General features: G+C 38.2%; 1 protein-coding gene across 2 annotated transcripts in view; it reads right to left on the bottom strand.

Annotated features, from left to right (window-relative positions):
• Window positions 1-4,032: 4,032 nt before the first annotated feature.
• Window positions 4,033-19,567, bottom strand: part of DDX46 (DEAD-box helicase 46) — a 72,934-nt gene continuing 57,399 nt past the window's right edge. Inside the window, exons 19-23 of one of the 2 annotated variants that reach the window (XM_032425176.1) lie at window positions 16,479-16,652; window positions 14,724-14,942; window positions 14,262-14,406; window positions 7,787-7,860; window positions 4,033-5,977 (exon numbers count right to left, since the gene is read on the bottom strand). In XM_032425176.1, coding sequence (XP_032281067.1) covers window positions 5,930-5,977; window positions 7,787-7,860; window positions 14,262-14,406; window positions 14,724-14,942; window positions 16,479-16,652 — 660 coding nt within the window. In that variant the 3' untranslated portion in view covers window positions 4,033-5,929. Of the gene's footprint in view, window positions 5,978-7,786; window positions 7,861-14,261; window positions 14,407-14,723; window positions 14,943-16,475; window positions 16,653-19,567 lie in introns of both variants that reach the window. The other variant, XM_032425175.1, reaches the window with a different exon arrangement.

Genomic DNA, 19,567 nt, shown 5'->3' on the forward strand with positions numbered 1-19,567 from the left:
ACTATCCGAGATCCGTAACTCTGTATTTTTTTTCTGAAATGGCATTTGTACATAAAACCACTTAAGAAACACAAACTTTTGTCTTAATAAGGTCCGATGATTTGCAGGCCTAATGGAGAGATAGCCAGAATAAGACATGGAGTCAGACATTCCTGGGTTTGAATGCCTCTCTGCCATTTGTCTCCTATGGTACCTTGGGCAAGTCACTGTTCTTTCCAGAAGTTTCCATATGTGTGAAATGAAGACAATGTCCTCCTTGCAGGGATAAGAAATTAAATGAGCTAATGGGTAAAGATAGAGGTGGATTTAAATCTAGGTCTACCACTTACTAGTTATATGACTGTGGACAAGCGACTAGTCAATTCAACATATATTTACTGAATGCAAAGTCCTGGGGGTACGGGACTAACATGGTCCCTGACCTCAGGGAGTTTATAGATTCTGGTGATGTAGACAAAAACTCAAGTTGATAACCAGAATACAGTGTTAAATGCAGTAATCTGTTTTCTGAGAATCATCTCAGGTTGGCCTTAATGAGGTGCTATATAGTACACACAGATAAAACGTGTAACTAGTCCTGAATGTAGAGGCTTTTTCAAGAGCAGAGCCATTTATCATCACTTCATGTGCAACAAGAGCACTCTTTTAAATGTCACACTCTGACTTATCAACCAAAGTTTCTTCTTCAAAGTATAGACCCTTGAAATACAATTTGGACCTGATCCAACATTCTTCATTCCTTCTCCAACAGCTTCAGCCTGGCTCTGGGCAGGCCAGATCAGACAGAGGACCAGCTAATAAGATTTTTTGAATGATAAATGGTGGTTGTACACATGCAAAAGGAAGGCCATAAAAGGAATATTTGTCTAGAGCCAGGAGCTGGCTGCCTCTAGAGACCTTTGAACTACGGCAACAAGTGTTCCTAAATACTTTCACTTGAACTGAAATATACACAAAGAAAAAATGAATCTCACTTTCTAGATTTTAGTTTATCAGTAGCCATGGACTGTTCTCACTAGGTATACAGCTTATAGCAATACTGAAAATAACAGCAATATATAAATAGAGCATGAGAAAACCTACACCCATTGTAATGATAATAGTACTGATACTTATTGGATGCTTACCATATGCCAGGCACTATCTTTATATGCTTTAAATGTTCTATTTCACCTCATCCTCACAACAACCCGAAGACAGGTATTACCACATCTATTTACATATGAAAAAGCAAATGTTTTAAAGCATTTAAGCAACCTGCCTAAGGTTGTTCAGGTACCCCCAATATAGTAAATTTATTTATAATTATGTACATGAACTGTTTTACCAATATTGTAATATTGTATTTAAACACATGTCACGAAACAACATATTATAAAAGCTACAAAAAAAAAAAAAATTAAAGAATGGGGCGCCTGGGTGGCTCAGTCAGATGGGCATCTGGCTCTTGATCTCGGGGTCTTGGGATCAGCTCTGTGCTCAGTGGGGAGTCAGCTTGGGATTCTCCCCTCTCTCTTTGCCCCACCCCCAGCTCACACATACTCTCTAAATTAAAAAAACAAAAAAACTTAAAGGATGAGATTTAAAAAGTAACACAAATAGCTCTAGTATTTTCTTCCTGCTTTCCAAATGGCTTACTATACATGTGCCCCACTTTGAAGATCACTACGTTAGATCACAGGCAGTCAAAATCCAAGAACAAAAGAAAAAGTGAAGATTATCAGTAGTTTTCAAACTTGAAGTGTATCACAGAACCATTACCACCCCAGACACACTTAAATAGCACCACTAGACCCCTAAAATTTTAGAGGAGCTTGTGTTCTCCTTGGAACTCCCAGGCATTCACCCCCCTGCTCTTTCCATCAAGCTTTCCAAATCGGTGACTTGGGCCCTGGGCTGGCTTGGGAGATAAAAAGGACTCTTTTTGCAAAAGTCAACAATACAGTTCTGGGGGTCTCAGCTTTCAGAAGACTTCCATAGACAAAAGCACAGACAGAAAATAATGCCTTCAAGGATCCTTGAACTGCAGGATCCAGGCACCTAAGAGCCTACTAAGAATTCAGAAATAAAGGCCACAGACACGTTAAATCCGAGGCTGCTAAGAAGTGCCTGGAGTTGATAAGCTGCTAGAAATCCATCTACTACCAAGTGCCAAGTTAAAATGATATGCTTCTGGGTGCCTGTGTGGCTCAGTCATTAGGCCTCTGCCTTCGGCTCAGGTCATGATCTCAGGGTCCTGGGATCGAGCCCCGCATCGGGCTCCCTGCTCGGTGGGAAGCCTGCTTCTCCCTCTCCCACTCCCCCTGCTTGTGTTCCCTCTCTTGCTGTCTCTATCAAATAAATAAATAAAATGTTTAAAAAATAAATAAAACGATATGCTGCTTCTGTGGACAAAAAGCCCATTTTTCATACTGAATCCTCACATATTCTTTATTCCATAATAGGTTAAACTGTGAAAAGGGTCTAATATTCAAAACATGAACTATCAGGTATTTCCATATATTAAAAATGATGTAGGAATTTTTTCATTCTGAAACTCTAGCTTTTACAGTAATCCTAATAATATCTGAAAGGGTAACTCTGAGCTCCAGATTTCCAAAGCGTTGTTAAAACTTTTATTTCATACTTGTTTTTCCTCCCCAAGGTTAATGCAAAGTTAGAATTTCTTTTGAAAGGCTAGAGCTTCAAAATCATGAACTTCTATAAGCTGAAGCCATATTTGGAAAAGAATAAAGTCAAGAAAAATAATCAAAAGTAAATTCCTCGGGGCGCCTGGCTGGCTCAGTCCGTGGAGTATACAGCTCTTGATCTCGGGGTTGTGAATTCGAGCCCCACACTGGGTGAAGAGATTATTTAAAAATAAAAACTTCAAAAATATAAATTCCTCTCCAGTCATGTGATCTGATAGTATGTACTTACAAATGCACAAATACCAGCTAAGCAAGAAGGCACTGTAAAGGTGAGATCACTGATATGGTGGAGATTTTGCAAAGAAAATGTCTGTTTACAATTTTTCTTCACATTTCTACTTGGGATTCCTGCCTGAGGAAAATTATAAGTTGATAGAGAAGGGGGAAAAAAAAAAGACCTTCAAATACCTGCAATTTAAAACACCAGACGATCCTTAACTAGAGAGGGAAATGTAGCCATCTTTAGCTCTGGAGAACTTGCCTAACATTAAGCAGTAAGATGATGATTATATTCCTAAGCCAAAGAGCCCACTCAAGTGAGATTTTTATTATTGTTTTCTGATGATTATATCACCTAAACTGAATAAAAAGATAAGACATCCCTCCACACATATTCATTCACTCTGTCTTTATATTTACACACCCATCTTAACTTCAGCTTTTTATGCCAGAAGCAGAAGGCATAAAAAAATGCCAGCAGATTCCAATTCTTAAAACTATGTACCAAACTGTGAAGAACTAGTAGCTCCAGACTCAAATCTAAGAGGAAGCATCTGATCTCAAGGATCACACTGGGCTAGCTACTTAGAACTCCTGCCCGCTGTAAGAGCTTAGCATCCATCATCAACAAAACACAAAACCAGAACATTTTAATAAACTAAGTTACAACTTTGGAGGTTTTGCTTTCTAGCTTGTGATCCTTACAGTGCTGATATGCTATTTAGAAACAGATCCCACAGCTGGCTTTATAAGATTTATAAATCCCAGGTACTCAAGAGCTGGTTCTGCTCAAACAAACAACTTCACATGTCGGGGCTACCCGGCTCAGAGGAAGGACTGCAGTCTCAGGTGCAGCTGACCACCATCTGTACACCAATGAGGCTGAGAAGACATGAAACATATCAAATAATAAAGTGTCGACAATGACTTGGAAAGAACTTAGCCATCACTGTTAAAGTCTATACTCCCATTTTGTAAAACGAGTGCACTGTGGCAAAATGCCAACTGGCACATGAACTATTATTTCACCTATTGCCTATCTGTCTTATGCCAAATACAAACACAACCTAAGACTAAGAGGCTTCTTCAGGAAGATATTTTTGGATAGAACCATATATTCTGGGTAGTAGGGTTGCTAGAATTTTTAATAAAGATACAGAGAGTACAATACTTCTCTCACATGCCTACCAATGTAAACAAAATTAGAGCAACAGCATAAAACATTTCAGCAGAGATAATTTTAGGAAAGTGTAGGTTGAATTAACTTTATTTTATAAGGAATTTAGAAAACATGAGCAAATATTGATATTGCATTAAAAAACAATTTAGTCTATACATCATTCTGATTTTAAAAATCAAAGAATCAGTGTGATACTAAAAAATGTTGTAACAGAGAAATGTGTTTCACTTTAGGACAAAATACTATCAGTGGTTTATTACATCTAGATATACAAACATAAAGGTAGTAATGCTAAAATGATGTAAAACTCTGAATCTCAAAGTGATCCAGGAGGCTGAAGGGAGCACCAATTGTCACCAATGTGAGATTGCCATATATTCTATCAAAAGAAACAAACTATCAATGGTAATAAAAATAAGCAAATAAATAAAAGGAAAGGAAAAGGAGCCCAAGATGCCTGCATTTTAGAGTAAATGGTTTATTTGGTTCTCCTGTTACATGTGTCTGGTCTGTTTTCTTCTTCCAAGAAAGAAGGTAGATATGGAAAGGATCCAAGAATATTTCCCAGTTATATCCATCTTAGTTTTTCAGTAAGAATAACTATATTGAAGAAATGACACTCCTTGTCATTTTAACCACTTAATGTCCTATTAATATGATTTTAGTATGCTTTATTTTCTTCTTTTTAAAAAACTCTTAAGAATATTCAGAAACTTCTCTGTCTCTTAATTTAAGAAATATATCTATTTAATTCCTGGAAATTTTCTTTTTTCAAGAAGTGACAACAATACAAAGTTCTAATACACCAGGAGTCTTGAAAAGAATATTGGGTGATCCAATCATAACAATTTAAATTAGAATATTCAGGAACTATATCTGAAGGGTCAAAAATATAATTTATGACTCCTTGTGAGCTAAATTTCACTGAGAGATGCTTAAATCTAAGTCTACAACACAGGTACCATTATGCTTGAAATTTTTAAGAAAGAAAATTCATAACCTACTCAATAATCCTGGAGAAAATGTGGATTCAAATTAGTAGTCTGTTTTTATGTACAGATGTATAAACAAACACTTTCAGAGGAAAAAGGAAACATTAATATTTACAGGCTACAAATCACTTTCTTTTAAGGAAGAGTAAAAAAGATTTAGTATCTAGACGCAGAGCTAGAGATTGTGAGGGGAACCTAAAAGGAGTAAATACTAAAACTCTTTGCAGTGTAAAGAAATGCAAAAAACTCTTAAACTACAAATCTTTAATTTTACAAAACCAAAAAGCAGTCCAACTATTGCCCATTTATGATGATAAAAATTGAAACAAAAACTGAAACATTTTGTAAAAATTCTATTATAACATTCTTAAGTCCAGTTCATATTGTTCCACTGAGTCAAGTAAGATTTAAGCTCAAGGAGGGTGGGGGGAGGACACAAAATTAGAGAATTTTACCTTTTTTTGAGGAGATGATCACAATTTCATTTCAAGAGGATAAGGTAAAGAGCCCCTTAGTGACTTGTATACTTTATTACTGTCAATAGAAAGTCCAAATATTTCCATTTTTTTTAAACTTCTGGAATATTATCCAGATATTTAAAATATTGATATTTAAAGTTTACATTAAAGGACATCATATGCTGAAAACAGGCCTGCTTTAAATACAGTTTGATAATTCTGGTGGTACTTACTGAAAGAAGATTTCTTTAGCAAATACTGGTTTCATATATTTAAAAAAATCAGCAAGACAGAATTTTAAAAATCTTAATTTACAATACATTGTAAACAAGACAACAACTGCCACATGTGTCACAGACCAGCACAAGTAAAAAGTTTTCTCCAGATGCTTTATAAGACTTTGTATCTTCCTTTATTTGTTGGTTGGTATGAATTTTGCTACAAGAGAAAAAAAAAGATACATAGTCAGAAAAAGTAAAGAAAAAAATAAGAAAAAGAAAAAAATACATGTCAAAGATATTTCCTTTCCAAACTTATAGCATTACCAGATATTTAGAACAGAAAATGTTAGTATTATTATACTGAGGAAGAATAAACTCTTCAATAACCAGTCATCTGTCTGTGTTCATGTGACTACTCTTGGACAACAGTTTTGAACCAACTAATGGTGGTGGCATCAAGGTTCTTTCTCTATTACTCCTTGGTGAAATAGTCTTAAAAGCCCTTGATTTAAAGTTTAAAAAAAAAAAAAAGAAAGAAAAAGAAAAGGTTGTTTTTCTTCTTCCTTCCTGTTTTGTATAGCTTCTATTCTTTAAACTTTTTATCCCCCCAAAGAAAGTTCTGTAAGGGGAATTTTAGGAAAGACCTCAAACACACATTTGTAGACAAAGGACAAAGTGTACACATGATAGGGAGTTTACAAGCTTCAGCTGTTACTAAAGACACAGGGATGGGGGCAACTGGGTGGCTCAGTTGGTTAAGGATCTGGACTCTTGATTTCAGCTCAGGACATGATCTCAGGGTTGTGGGATCGAGCCCCGACGATGCCAGCTTCACATTCAGCTGGGAGTTTGCTTCTCTTCCTCTGCCCCTCCCCCACCTTGTGTGCACTCTCTAAAGTAAATAAATCTTTAAAAAAAAAAAAAGACACAGGGATGTGTTCACCTTCTTTGGGAAGGTGGTCTATAAAAAGATGCCTTTTCCATGGCATAACCTCTTTGGAAAATTATTTAGCAAAACTTATGTAAAGCTAACTACGTCTACACTATAACTAGCAATTCTACCCCAAGGTATACACCCAAGAGAAAAGCATATTGTATGTACAAAAGAGACATGAAAGAATTCTCAGAGAAGGGTCACCTGGGTGACTCAGTTCGTTAAGCATCCGACTCTTGGTCTCGGCTCAGGTCGTGATCTCAGGGTTGTGAGATCCAAGCCCTACATCGCTCCAAGCTCAGCGCGGAGTCTGCTTAAGACTGTCTCTCCCTTTCCCTCTGCCCCTGCCCCTGGCACTGTCTCTCTCTCTCTCAAATAAAAGGAAAAAAAAAAAAAAAAAGAGGAGCATCTGGGTGGCTCAGTCGGTTAAACGTCTGCCTTTGGCTCAGGTCATGATCTCAGGGTCCTGGGATTGAGCCTCACATAGGGCTCCCTGCTCAGTGGGGAGTCTGCTTCTCCCTCTCCCTCTGCCTCCTCCCCCCTCCTCATGCTCTGTCTCTCAAATAAAGAAATAAAAAATCTTAAAAAAAAAAAAAAAGAATGCTCAGAGAAGTGTTATTCATAAAAAAGAAAATAAAACAGTCCCAATGTCCAATACATAGATTGTGGGTATATTCACAAATTAAATTACTACACAGCCACAAAAGATAATTAATTACTACTACATGCAACAACATGGATTTCCTCCAAGTAATGGTGAGTCAAAGAAATTAGATACAAAAGAGTACACAGCAATCGATCCCACTTATATGGAGTTCAAAAATAGGTGCAACTAATCTACCATGTTGAAAGTCAGAACACTGTTACATTTGGGTGAGATGAATAGTGACAGGAGGGGCACGCGGGGGGCTTCTGGAATGCTGGTATTGTAGTATGTTTCTTGATCTGGGCAGTGATGACATCAGTGTGCTTCCTTCATGAAAATTCACCAAGCTATATGTTTATGACTTGTGTACTTTTCTGAATTTTTATTATAGTTCAATAAAATATTTACTAAAACAAATTAAGTAAGTCTTTGAGGTTTTCACTCACCAGCCGAATCAGTTCTTCTTTTATAAGCCTGGTGATTTCTGCCTTTGCTTTCTGTACAGCCAGTTCATTGGCACCTGATGAGTAAGAGGAAAACATTATTCGTATTACTAGGATTACACTGGATGTTTATCCATGTCATGGAGATCCAGTAGGAAATACTGTAGATGACTTTCAGAAACACTGTACTGCCTGCCAAGATAGCCTTTCAGAACCTGGTGGAACATCATCCACATTATATAATGGCTGCTTATTATTCTGGGAGTTTCAAAAAACTTTTAGAGTTTCAAATGTAACCAATGAGATCACATTACATGTAGCGTTAAGAGTTCTTGGTAGGGGGGCGCCTGGGTGGCTCAGCGGTTGGGCGTCTGCCTTCGGCTCAGGTCATGATCCCAGGGTCTTGGGATCGAGCCCGCATTGGACTCCCCGCTCTGCGGGAGGCCTGCTTCTCCTTCTCCCACTCCCCCTGCTTGTGTTCCCTCTCTCGCTGTGTCTCTATCAAATAAATAAAATCTTTAAAAAAAAAAAAAAAAAAAAAGAGTTCTTGGTAGGCGGGCGCCTGGGTGGCTCAGTTGTTAAATGTCTGCCTTCGGCTCAGGTCATGATCCCAGGGCCCTGGGACCGAGCCCCACATCAGGCTCCCTGCTCAGCAGAAGCCTGCTTCTCCCTCCCTAACTCCCCCTGCTTGTGTTTCCTCTCTCGCTGTGTCTCTGTCAAATAAATAAATAAAATCTTTAAAAAAAAAAAAAAAAAGTTCTTGGTAGGGGGGCACCTGGGTGGCACAGCTGGTTAAGTGTCCAACTCTTGTTTCGATTCAGGCCATAATTTCAGGGGCATGAGATCGAGCCCCTCGTCCTGCTCCACACTCAGCAGGGAGTCTGTTTGAGATTCTCTCTCCCTCTCCCTCTGCCCCTCCTGCTTGTGCTCTCTCTCTCAAATAAATAAATAAATCTAAAAAAAAAAAAATAGAGTTCTTGGTATGATTAAAAAGAGCAAAGAAAAGATGATTAGCACTTTGTCCAAAAGAGACTAAGAAAAAGTTGAAGAGAAATATAAACTCCTTGGTTCATTTATTTAACAAATATTTATTGGACACTTATATTCCCTAAGGTGGAGGACTACCCAAGTTGAAGGAGAAGTGATGCCATGGAAAATTTTGTGAAGGGAATCCCATGTGCAATGGTACAGATTAAGAAAGGCATGCTTAGGGGTGCCTGGGTGGCTCAGTTGGTTAAGTGTCTGCCTTCGGCTCAGGTCATGATCCCAGGATCCTGGGATCGAGTCCCCCACCAGGCTCCCTGCTCAGTGGGAAACCTGCTTCTCCCTCTCTTTCTCCCTCCCTGCTCATGCTCTCTTTCTTAAATAAATAATATAGGGGAAAAAAAACAAGGAAAAAAAAGGCATGATTACTGAAGAGTAAGATAAGTAGAGTGTGGTTGGAAAAGAGTGTAAAAGAACACAGCAAGATAGCCTAGAGGATGAGGCAGTCTGGAGACATTCATTCATATAGTTGTAAAGATATTACAACAGAATGAGAAGGTAGGAAGTAGTCTATCAAAATGACTTCTAAATACCATTCCTTACAAAAACCTCTCCCTCAGTTCTCCAGGCAGATTTAAGTGGCTAAGAGTTGAGAAGCAAAAAAACTAAGAGGAAAAACAGGTATTATCAGCAGTCATCATGGTAGATGAAATTCAATTCTGAGATGGCTGTAGTTGAAGAGCTCATGTGACATCCAGTTGGAAATGTCAGTAAGGTCAATGGAAATATGGACCAGAAGTAAAGGAGACATGGAGATGAGAGAGCCATGAAGGGTAGTGTGGAGGGATCTGAAGCCAAGGGACAATGCTAGGAGCAGGTAAGTCTAGATAGGTAGCATACACCAAAAAAATAATAAAAATAAACAAATAAAAGTTAAAAAGGGGGGGGGCGGCTGGGTGGCTCAGTCGATTAAGCATCTGACTCTTGATTTCGGCTCAGGTCATGATCTGACAGTCTTGAGATCAAGGCCCATGCTGAGTTCTGCACTGGGCGTGGAGCCTGCTTAAGATTCTCTCTCTCCCTCTGCCCCACCACTCCCCTCTTTCTCTTTCTCAAAAAAACCCCAAATAAACAAACAATAAAATAAAAATTAAAAAAAAAAGTAGATAGGTAGCACAATGCACACTGATAAAAATGGAAGAGCTGGACCAATAGACTAGAAATTAAGAACTAGGAGTGAAATGTTAAACAATATGAGAACCAGGGATGCAATATATAAAACTATGTATTTATCATTCTATGTAAGAAAATGAAATGAGGAAAACAAGCCACAAGAATTCCCCTTATTAGACATGAATAACCTTTTCTGATTCCAGAAGGAGCAAAGGAAAGGAAGAGGGGAGGAAGGGAAGGAGATGAAGGAAAAGGAAGAAGAGAGGAGAAAGAGCAAGGCGAGGAGGAAGAAGAAACAGTTTAACAATAGGAGTATGGCTGTGAAGTAGCAACATATCTAATTTAAATCCTACATCTCCACCAGCCAGCAACCACACATTTTAAAGCTGTGGGTGCTGGAAGAGAAGAGAGGTGGATGAAAGTAAACAAAAGGGTAGAATCAAGAGAGAAGCCAGACTAAAAATTACAACCAAAATGAAATTCAGGAGAAAAATATACTACTTGGCATGAGTTGGTGTGAAGCTTGTTGATATCCTGTGCTGTTCTTAAAAAAAGAAAATGACACTCTCACCTAAATCCAAGTAGAAGAGTAATTTTCCTACTTTAGTTAGAGCCTGACCATTTGGACCAGTTTAAAGTTTTGACTTATAAAGCTTCTTTAGGTAATAGGTTACATATGTTTATAAGCTGCCATGGAAAAGAGGCATTTCCTTTTTCATTGGTCCTAAAACAACTCTGGCTGCTTTTAAGGGATTCTCCACTAGTAAAAAGAGAGGGTCACAAAACAGGCTATTAATTATATAGGATGGCTAGGCACATAAGTCCTTCCTGTTCTCCTTCCCGCTGCCTGGTGGGAGGCCTGAAACTGCTGAGCCACAGAGAGCCTCCAAGGAGCCAGGCAGTAGGGTCCCTCCAATTACAGAACTAGAAACAGATGACAATAGGCTCCTTCCAACACCTGTTTTCATCCTATTAGAGTTCAGTTGATCTGGTTGACGTTTCAAAAACTAAAAAATCCTTTAAAAAACTAATCATCTATGAAAATCTCAAAGCTCTGGATCACTTTAATTACTAATCTCCAGTTCTTAACCATCACTATGGCTCTAGAATTCTAAAGATTCATTTTTGACAAGATTATCTTACAACATAGGAGGAAAAAAGCTGGTTTAGATTATAAAAACTAGACGTTATTTCCTAAGTACAAGTTGACAGTGGAGAGAAATGACCAGAAGCATTCTAAGTGGATGGAAAAGTAAAGCAGAAGCTGTGGGCTTCTCACTTCACTTGGCAGTAGAGGAGATATGTTCTGATAAAGTTCTATGTAAGATGAACCTTGATATATTATACTATACTAAACATAAGTACCTTTAAATTCAAGAATTACATAGAGGATCCTTTCTCAAAGCAATCAATTGTATCTGATTTATGTCTTTATAAGGCAGGCAATTAAAAGTATTGGTTTTGCTTAAATGACACCCATGATATTCAAGCTGAAAATAAAAGGCTGATTACATGTATACCAAGGGTTTTATCATCAGATTCCACTGGAAGACACTGTGTCTCCATCCTGTATGGCCTAAAGAACACTGGAGTAGGGGAGACCTGTCCAGTTCCAAGTGCAGAAAGATGTCAGTGTAATTTTCTCTCCTTGAAGAACTAGGTGCCGGCAACCCTCATTTTACTACACAGTAAGGAAGAGTATCACATGATTTAGAAACACACAGTCACTGGTAGAACAAAAGTCTTTCAGGACACATAAAAGGATGCATTTAAATACCTGACTTAATAAAAGTCACAATCACACACACACAAAAAAAACACATGCAATTTGTTTAGTTCTAGCTCTACATCCTTTGTACACCATTTTAAAACATGCATGAATCTTAAATATTCATGCATTTTAAAATATGCATGAAATAATGGCAGAATGGCAATAACATGGAACATATAAAGGCTGCATTTGAGTTTCCCCATTGCCACAATTCATCATTAACTTTAAAAAGTCCAATAGTGACAGTGCATCAGTAAAAATGGCAGAGCCTGGAACTCCAAAATCCTGTCCTTGGACAAAAAGTGAATAAATTTGCAAAAACCTGAAATCAACTGTATCAGAAATCTGGAAACTAATCAAAAGGTTATAGCACCAGGCAAATACTTACTAAGGGAAAAAAACAAAACAAAACAGCATAACCTTGGCAACAGCACTTTTCAGTGCTTTAACTTACTCTGACCCTATCTCGCACTTTTAGCCAGGAAATGATTTCTACTTAGGGGTAGACGGGATACACACAACATGTGTTTCTCTTCTTGTGTCTTCATGCTAAGATGCCACACAAAAACAACTGAGGTTACCAATTCAAAGGAAAGTGACTAAACAGGCACAGCACTAATTAACTTTTAGTCATGTTTGTGGGATTCCTTGTTTTGGCCAGGAAAGAATCAAATCCTAATATGTAAGCAAATCATCTGTAGATTATATTCAGTAAAGAACTTACCTAAAATTATAAAGTCTTCACAGAATCAAAGAAATGCCAAAATGTAACAAGAACTAACACTGTCAATAACAGCAACAAACCTTATTTACAATATACTTTCAATGGATCTAAATACCTTCTAATGATCTTTCCAACAATAAACTTTAGAGAAAAGCTAACCATTACAGTAGCCACCAGCCATGTATGTGGCTATTTAAATTTAAATTAATAAAAATTGGGGTGCCTGACTGGCTCAGTCAGTAGAGCATGCAACTCTTGATCTCATTGTCATGAGTTTGAGCCCCACAATGGGTGTAGAGATTACTTAAAAAAAAATAAAAAATCAAATATGAATTCCTTTACAAAAATTAAATAAAATTTACAAATGTCAGTCACACTGGCCATATTCTGAGTGGTCCACAGCCATCACAGAGCGTTCTCTTGGACAGTGCAGCTTTAAAGAGATCAAATAGAGGACATGCCTGTCAAGTAATACTTCGTATCCTGAAGACAAGTGACTATAGGGCTTAATCAGATGCATTACTCAGAAAATTTATCAAGTGTTTACCATCTGCTCTGAGAATAGAGCAGATGATAAAGTCACCACACCCACAGAACTCTAGTAGGGGAGGGACACAGACAAGTAAAAATATATTACAATTCCTGCGATGAGTACTGTGAAGAAAAACAGGTAAGCTACAGAGTGAAGAGGGATGAGGTAAGGCTTCTTTGTCAGAAGTGATGTGTTGGCCTCAAAGTAGGCTAGTGCCCAAGATAATACGTGATGTGAGAGAGGCTCCTCTGGAGCCATCAAAGCCATTTAAAACACTTTGTATGTAGACTCTGAGCTTACAGAACACACAGAATCAACCTCTCCACAGCTCCAAAACCAGTATGCAACAAATACTTAGTTCATTAAATAGATGAAGTGGATCTGGCTGGTCTACACTTGTAAGTCTATTACAAAGATATTCAGATTAAATTTAAATGAAGGGAGGCAAGTTGTCCTACTCTACAGTGGAATAATACATTAGGGGAAAAATAAAAATGGAAACTCTTTTGAACTCATTCATGAATGTGTGAAATAAAGTTAAAAAGCAAATCTGACTGGGGTGGCCTGGGAGGCTCACTCAGTTCAGCGTCCAACTCTTAGTTTAGGTTCAGATCATGATCTCAGGGTCATGAAATCTAACCCTGCGTCAGAGTCCACGCTCAGCAAGGAGTCTGCTTGAGATTTTCTCCCTTATACTCTCCCTCTGCCACCCTCCCTGCTCCCGTGCACTCTCTCTCACACATACAAACACAGACACACACACAATCTCTCGAATAAATTAAAATCCAAAAACAAAACAAAACACAAAAAAGCCCAAATCTGATCACTCTATATTATACCTTACTTATATACTTTGTGTTATGGTATTATATGTCCACTTCTACTAGTTTTTTTTAAAGATATGCATGAACTTTTATGGGCATAATTTCACAGGGAATACTTGCTTGGATAAACATTCATTAAGTGAACTAATATACTGATTTACTTTCTAACCTAAACTTTGGCCAGAATATTCTACTTTTTACACATCAGTCCTTAAAATACATGTTTTCTTTTAGAGTGATTTTCTCATTTGAATAGTCAAGACTAAAAGAGTTCCATAAACAGATCATTCACCTTTCTATACGTACTGAATTTCTAAATAAAGACCTTAAATGATATATGAAACTCTTTTTTTCTTATACATGTTCCTTATTTTTATCCTCTTTAGAACTGACCTTATATTCTCTCCATGTCTGTTACATCTCTATCAACTTACCTAACTCAAGACTGCAACAGAACCAACAATACATACTTTCAATTGCCAAGTAAATTTTCCGCTCTCCTTCCTTAGGTTCTTTGCCAGGTGGGAAATATGTTCCTCTGATTGTAATTGCAGCTTCGGAATATTCACTGATTCTCTGCAGAGCTTCCTTAGAGGTAACTTTCCACCTAGCAGTCTATGGAAGAAAGGGTGGGGGGAAAAAATCACTTCACAACAGGACAAGAACCTGGTGTACTGACAAAGAATAGGCTGGTTAAATAATATTATGTTCAATATTAAGAATATAACTGACACCTTCACATAAAATCATTTAGATCCTAATATAACTAGAATATATTCATAAATATAAAATTTCTATTGTTGTCTCCCTCATCTAAATAAAAAGTGAGGTAGCTATTAAAATGTTCATGGGTTTTAAAGAAATTATTTTTGCTCCTAAAGAAGCAAGAGTTTTTACTCCATGATTCAAAAAGGTTTAAAACTGTTACTTGCCTGTGGGAAGTCATTGATCTCTAATTCTTCCTCATATCTCTTAAAAGATTCATTCTGTCCACCATCCTGTCTCTCTTCTTCTTGTTTCTCCAAAGGCACATAATTGAGCTTGGCATTGATCTTTTCAGCAAGTTGCTCTGCAATGGTTTTGGCAGACACAGTGGGAGCCAGAATGGTGCCACCTCTGAGAATTGCATTGGTGGCCTGTTGCATCACATCCTGTAGTTAAGAAGACCTACAGTCAAATCTCAAATGAGGGCAGAGACAGGATCAGGGATCCTACCACAAATTATTCTGCAAAGCCACCAACTAGAAGCATCTTTCTAATGCAGAGTCCTACTCAGGTGCAATTTAGCAGTACATATTAATAGTTTAATATATCTATCTCCCTTACTTTGATGAGAAAAATAAAGAACATTCAACTCTATTATTAAAAATTCTACTGGATCATAGAGAATTAGGTAACTCTTGATATCAAACATAGTGAAATACTTCTAAAATCATTTATATAACTTTGTGACTCCTAAGAATTTCCTCTAAATTAGAATCTTTGTCCACTACCACCACTGAGCTCTCCTCCCCTCATAGCCCAAGCCAATGTACAGTAAATTAACTTACCCTGTTACTTTATTTTGTACTTAAACCTTTTTAATTTGAACTTAATTTTACTATGTGCCTAATGTGGACAGAATTCTGTAGTTAATACATGACTCAAACCTCAAGCTTTTCTAACAATGAGACGGCGTGGCTATTTGATTTCACTTATAAAGAGTTATTAGCAATAATAATCCCAGAGAATATTAGATTAGGCCCTATAATCCCTGTTTTCAGAGGAAGTAAGGCCCGAGTATAGCAGACACTTCATGGTAACTCACTGGCTAAACACCTGATCGTAGCCAAGCAGCAGAGAAGTGATCCTCACTGGCTAAACAAAAACAGAAACCTGAGCCTCTAAGCCTTGATTGTGGCTGCCTCACTGAGTCAGTCCACTAGCGTCTGGCTTGGTCTTTCCAGCTTGGGTGTTACAATCCTAAAGCTATCCATCTACTGGACACAGGGCTCCACAGATCCACAAACTCTCAAAATCCTCAAAACACTGTAAAATAAACAAACTATTCTTTGGGAATGCTATGAAAGTTTACTCTTAGTTAAAAATTAAGTTGATAATTTCTTAAAAATTAAGTTAATGAAAGAGCTCTCAAGAGAAAGATGGCATGTGAAATATTTAACACATTTTACACTGTTTAAGCCCATGTTAGTTTGAGTTATGTAACCAGGTATTATACTTCCAAGGAATTGCTTGTGTGCCTAATAAAAGCAGATCAAAAAAGAAAAAGCCAGGGCCGCCTGGGTGGCTCAGTCAGTTAAGCGTCTGCCTTCGGCTCAGGTCATGATCCCAGGGTCCTGGGATCGAGCCCCACATCAGGGCTCCCTGCTCAGCGGGGAGTCTGCTTCTCCCTCTGCCTCTGCCTGCTGCTCTGCCTACTTGTGCTCTATCTCTCTGTCAAATAAATAAATAAAATCTTAAAAAAAAAAAAAAAAACTATCAACAGCTAACATGCTTCAGTTAGGAGTTCCAAAACAGGCATTAAGATTTCAGTCAACCATATAAGAGGAATTATCCAAATGCAGTAATTGAAGAATTCTGTATTCAGATTAATGTTAAATTCCCACTAACTCAATGTCTAGAACAACCTGTTCCCTTGTGCTGACATAAAAAGTAATGACTAAAACTTGGAACAAATTACTTAATACCTGAGACTCAATTCCCAAATTCTTCTGAGCATTGATTCTAAGAGCCAATCTCTTAGCAATTTCTAATTTCTCAGCATTTCCTGCAGTTGGAGCAGGAACACTAGATGTTCCAGGAGCAGCCATATCTTTAACTCTCTTCTTTGAATTAAACATACTTTCAATTTGTTCATCAATCTAAATAAGAAAAAGAAAGATTAATAAAAATTGGATTAAAAATACCAATTCAGATATATCCACAGAAACTAACAAAGACTATTTCTATCAAATGGCTAGAATTAGACACTTATATTTATGTTAATTCAACCACACAGATCAATAGGAAAATAGACCAGCTATTTGTTGAGGGTGGCACATTTTTAAAAATCAGTTACCTATGGCAGGAAAAAGAAAGAAAAGAAAAAGAGAAAGAGAAAGAAAACAGAGATACAATGCCACATGAACCAAGTGAGCACACTCCTAAGTGGTCCAGAAAATACATCCCAGTTTAGCAACTGAGGAACATGTGCTGTCAAGACAGAGCACCCAACATGATGCAGCTGAGATATAAGTATGACTTGCGGCTAAATTAAACTGCAATGAAAAAGGCTGGAAAAAAGGGCAGTATAACTCAAGGCCAGTAGGCCACTAAAAATACAGTCAACAGTTCTCATGGGGAATGGTACATGTTCCTATGATGGGAATCCCCAAATCCTTCCCAGCTTCTAAAGTGTAAATGGGTTTGCCTTAAAAACTGGGTAACAGAAGGGCACCTGGGTGGCTTAGTTGGTTAAGCGTCTGCCTTCAGCTCAGGTCATGATCTCAGGGTCCTGGGATCGAGTCCCGTATCGGGCTCCCTGCTTAGTGGAGAGTCGGCTTCTCCCTCTCCCTCTGCCCCTCCCCACTCATGTTCTCTCTCTCTCTCCCAAATAAATAAAATCTTTTAAAAAAAAATTGGGTAACAGAATCAGAAAAGAAGGCTTTATTGTTTTATTCCTTTGAACCAAAAAAGGAAAAACAGTAAGGTTGTTTTCCCCATCAAAGCAAGAACAAAGGGTGAATGCCTCAGCTCTTCCAGGAGCCATATGAGTCCAGCTGCAATTGTGTCATTCTAAGGCTGGACACATCTACCTCATAGGCTATTTGCATTTCCTTTTAAAGATGCCTTCTGCCCAACAATGACTACTGACAATGCCAACTAAAGAGATACAAACCCCTTTATATACTTAAATTAGGCTAATAAGGCCTTATCTGCTAAAACTCAAATGCAGAGAAGAACTTGTGTAGGGTTTTAAAAATTAATTAGGTGGGGCACCCGGTGGCTCAGTCAGTTAAAGTGTCTGAATCTTGATTTCAGCTCAGGTCATGATCTCAGGGCTGTGAGATCAAGTCCCGCATAGAGCTCCGCTCAGCGCTGATTCTGTTTAAGATTCTCTCTCTCCCTCTCCTTCTGCCCTCCTCCCCACTCATGCGCACTGTCTCAAATAAATAATCTTAAAAAAAAAAAAAAAATTAACCAGAGAAAGAACCGATGTATTTCATACAATGAGATTCAAAATAATGTTCAAAGTAACAAAAAAACTGAGGTGGTTTTTTGGGGGGCCTGGGTGGCTCAGCTGGTTAAAGCATATGACTCTTTTTTTTTTAATTATTTTTGAGAGAGAGTGAATGAGAGACAGATCGAGCACAAGCAGGGGGGAGTGGCAGGCAGAGGGAGAGGGAGAGGCAGGCTCCCCACTGAGCAGGGAGCCTGACATGGGGCTCGATCCCCGGACTCCAGGATCATGACCTAAGCCAAAGGCAGCCGCCCAATTGACTGGGCCACCCAGGCTCCCCTAAAGCATATGACTCTTGATTTCTCCTCAGGTCATGATCTCAGGGTTGTAAGATCGAGCACTCAGTTGGGCTCGGCGCTGGGTGTGTATCCTGCTTAAGATTCTCTCTCTCCCTCTCCCTCTGCCCCTATCTCCCTAAAGAGAAAACAAAACTGATGTGGTTTCAAAGCAAGGCCATAAATTCTTTAATATTCTTCCCCTTCAAAAGGTGGAGCCTCTCCTTGAGTGTGGGCTGGACTTAATGACATATTTCTAAGAACAGAATAAAGTAGTAGTGCCAGTGTGTGTCTTTAGACATTAGTCATAAAAGGCCTTAAGGCTTCCTCTTTGCCCACTCCTTCAGCTCACTCACTTTGGGAGAAGCCAACTGCCATGTTATAAGGACACACAGGCAGAGGAAAGAAAAGAGGTATCCTGGGCGCCTGGGTGGCTCAGATGGTTAAGCGTCTGACTTCAGCTCAGGTCATGATCTCAGGGTCCTGGGATCGAGTCCCGCATCGGGCTCCCTGCTCCTTGGGAGCCTGCTTCTCCCTCTGCCTCTCTCTCTCTCTCTGTCTCTCATGAATAAATAAATAAAATCTTAAAAAAAAAAAAAAAAAGAAAAGAGGTATCCTGACAAAAGCACAGTGAGTGAGCCATCTCGAAAGAATATGATCCTGTATCAGTCAAGGCTTCAGAAGGCCATGCCCTAGGACAACAGCTTTACTGCAACCTCAATGAGACCCTAAGTCAGAACTACAAGCTAAACTGCTCCTGATTTCCTACCCCAAAGGAAATGTGAGATAATAAATGTTTGTTGTTTTAACCTACAACATTTTGACTGATTTGTTACACCATAACCAATAACTAAAACACTGACTTAATTAAATTTTAAGCCAGTATGGTATATTAGAAAGAAATGGTATAGGGTTAATGAGAGATCTGGGGTCTGGTGCTGTCTGTGCTTAACAGCCAATGTGGTTGTGGGCCAAATACTTTTTCTGGGCTTCAAATTCCTCAAACGACAAGATCAGATTGAATTCCTGATTCTAAAATTATGTCCTAAGCTCAGGTTCAATACAGTATAATGTATGTATAATATTATATATATATATATTAAAAAAACACCTTCTATAATCAATGACCAAATGTGTCAGAGGATTTCTGAGTTAAAGTTAAACACGCTTCTTGAATTGAGGATTTTACACATCCTTTGATACGCTAATACCACTACTAGTAGTATACACTAGGGAGACTTTCCAAAATTATTTTATAATGAAAACATGCTCTTCTAAAGCT

The sequence above is a fragment of the Phoca vitulina genome, unplaced genomic scaffold (assembly GCF_004348235.1).
Source record: "Phoca vitulina isolate PV1807 unplaced genomic scaffold, GSC_HSeal_1.0 scaffold32, whole genome shotgun sequence".
Lineage (NCBI taxonomy): Eukaryota > Metazoa > Chordata > Mammalia > Carnivora > Phocidae > Phoca > Phoca vitulina.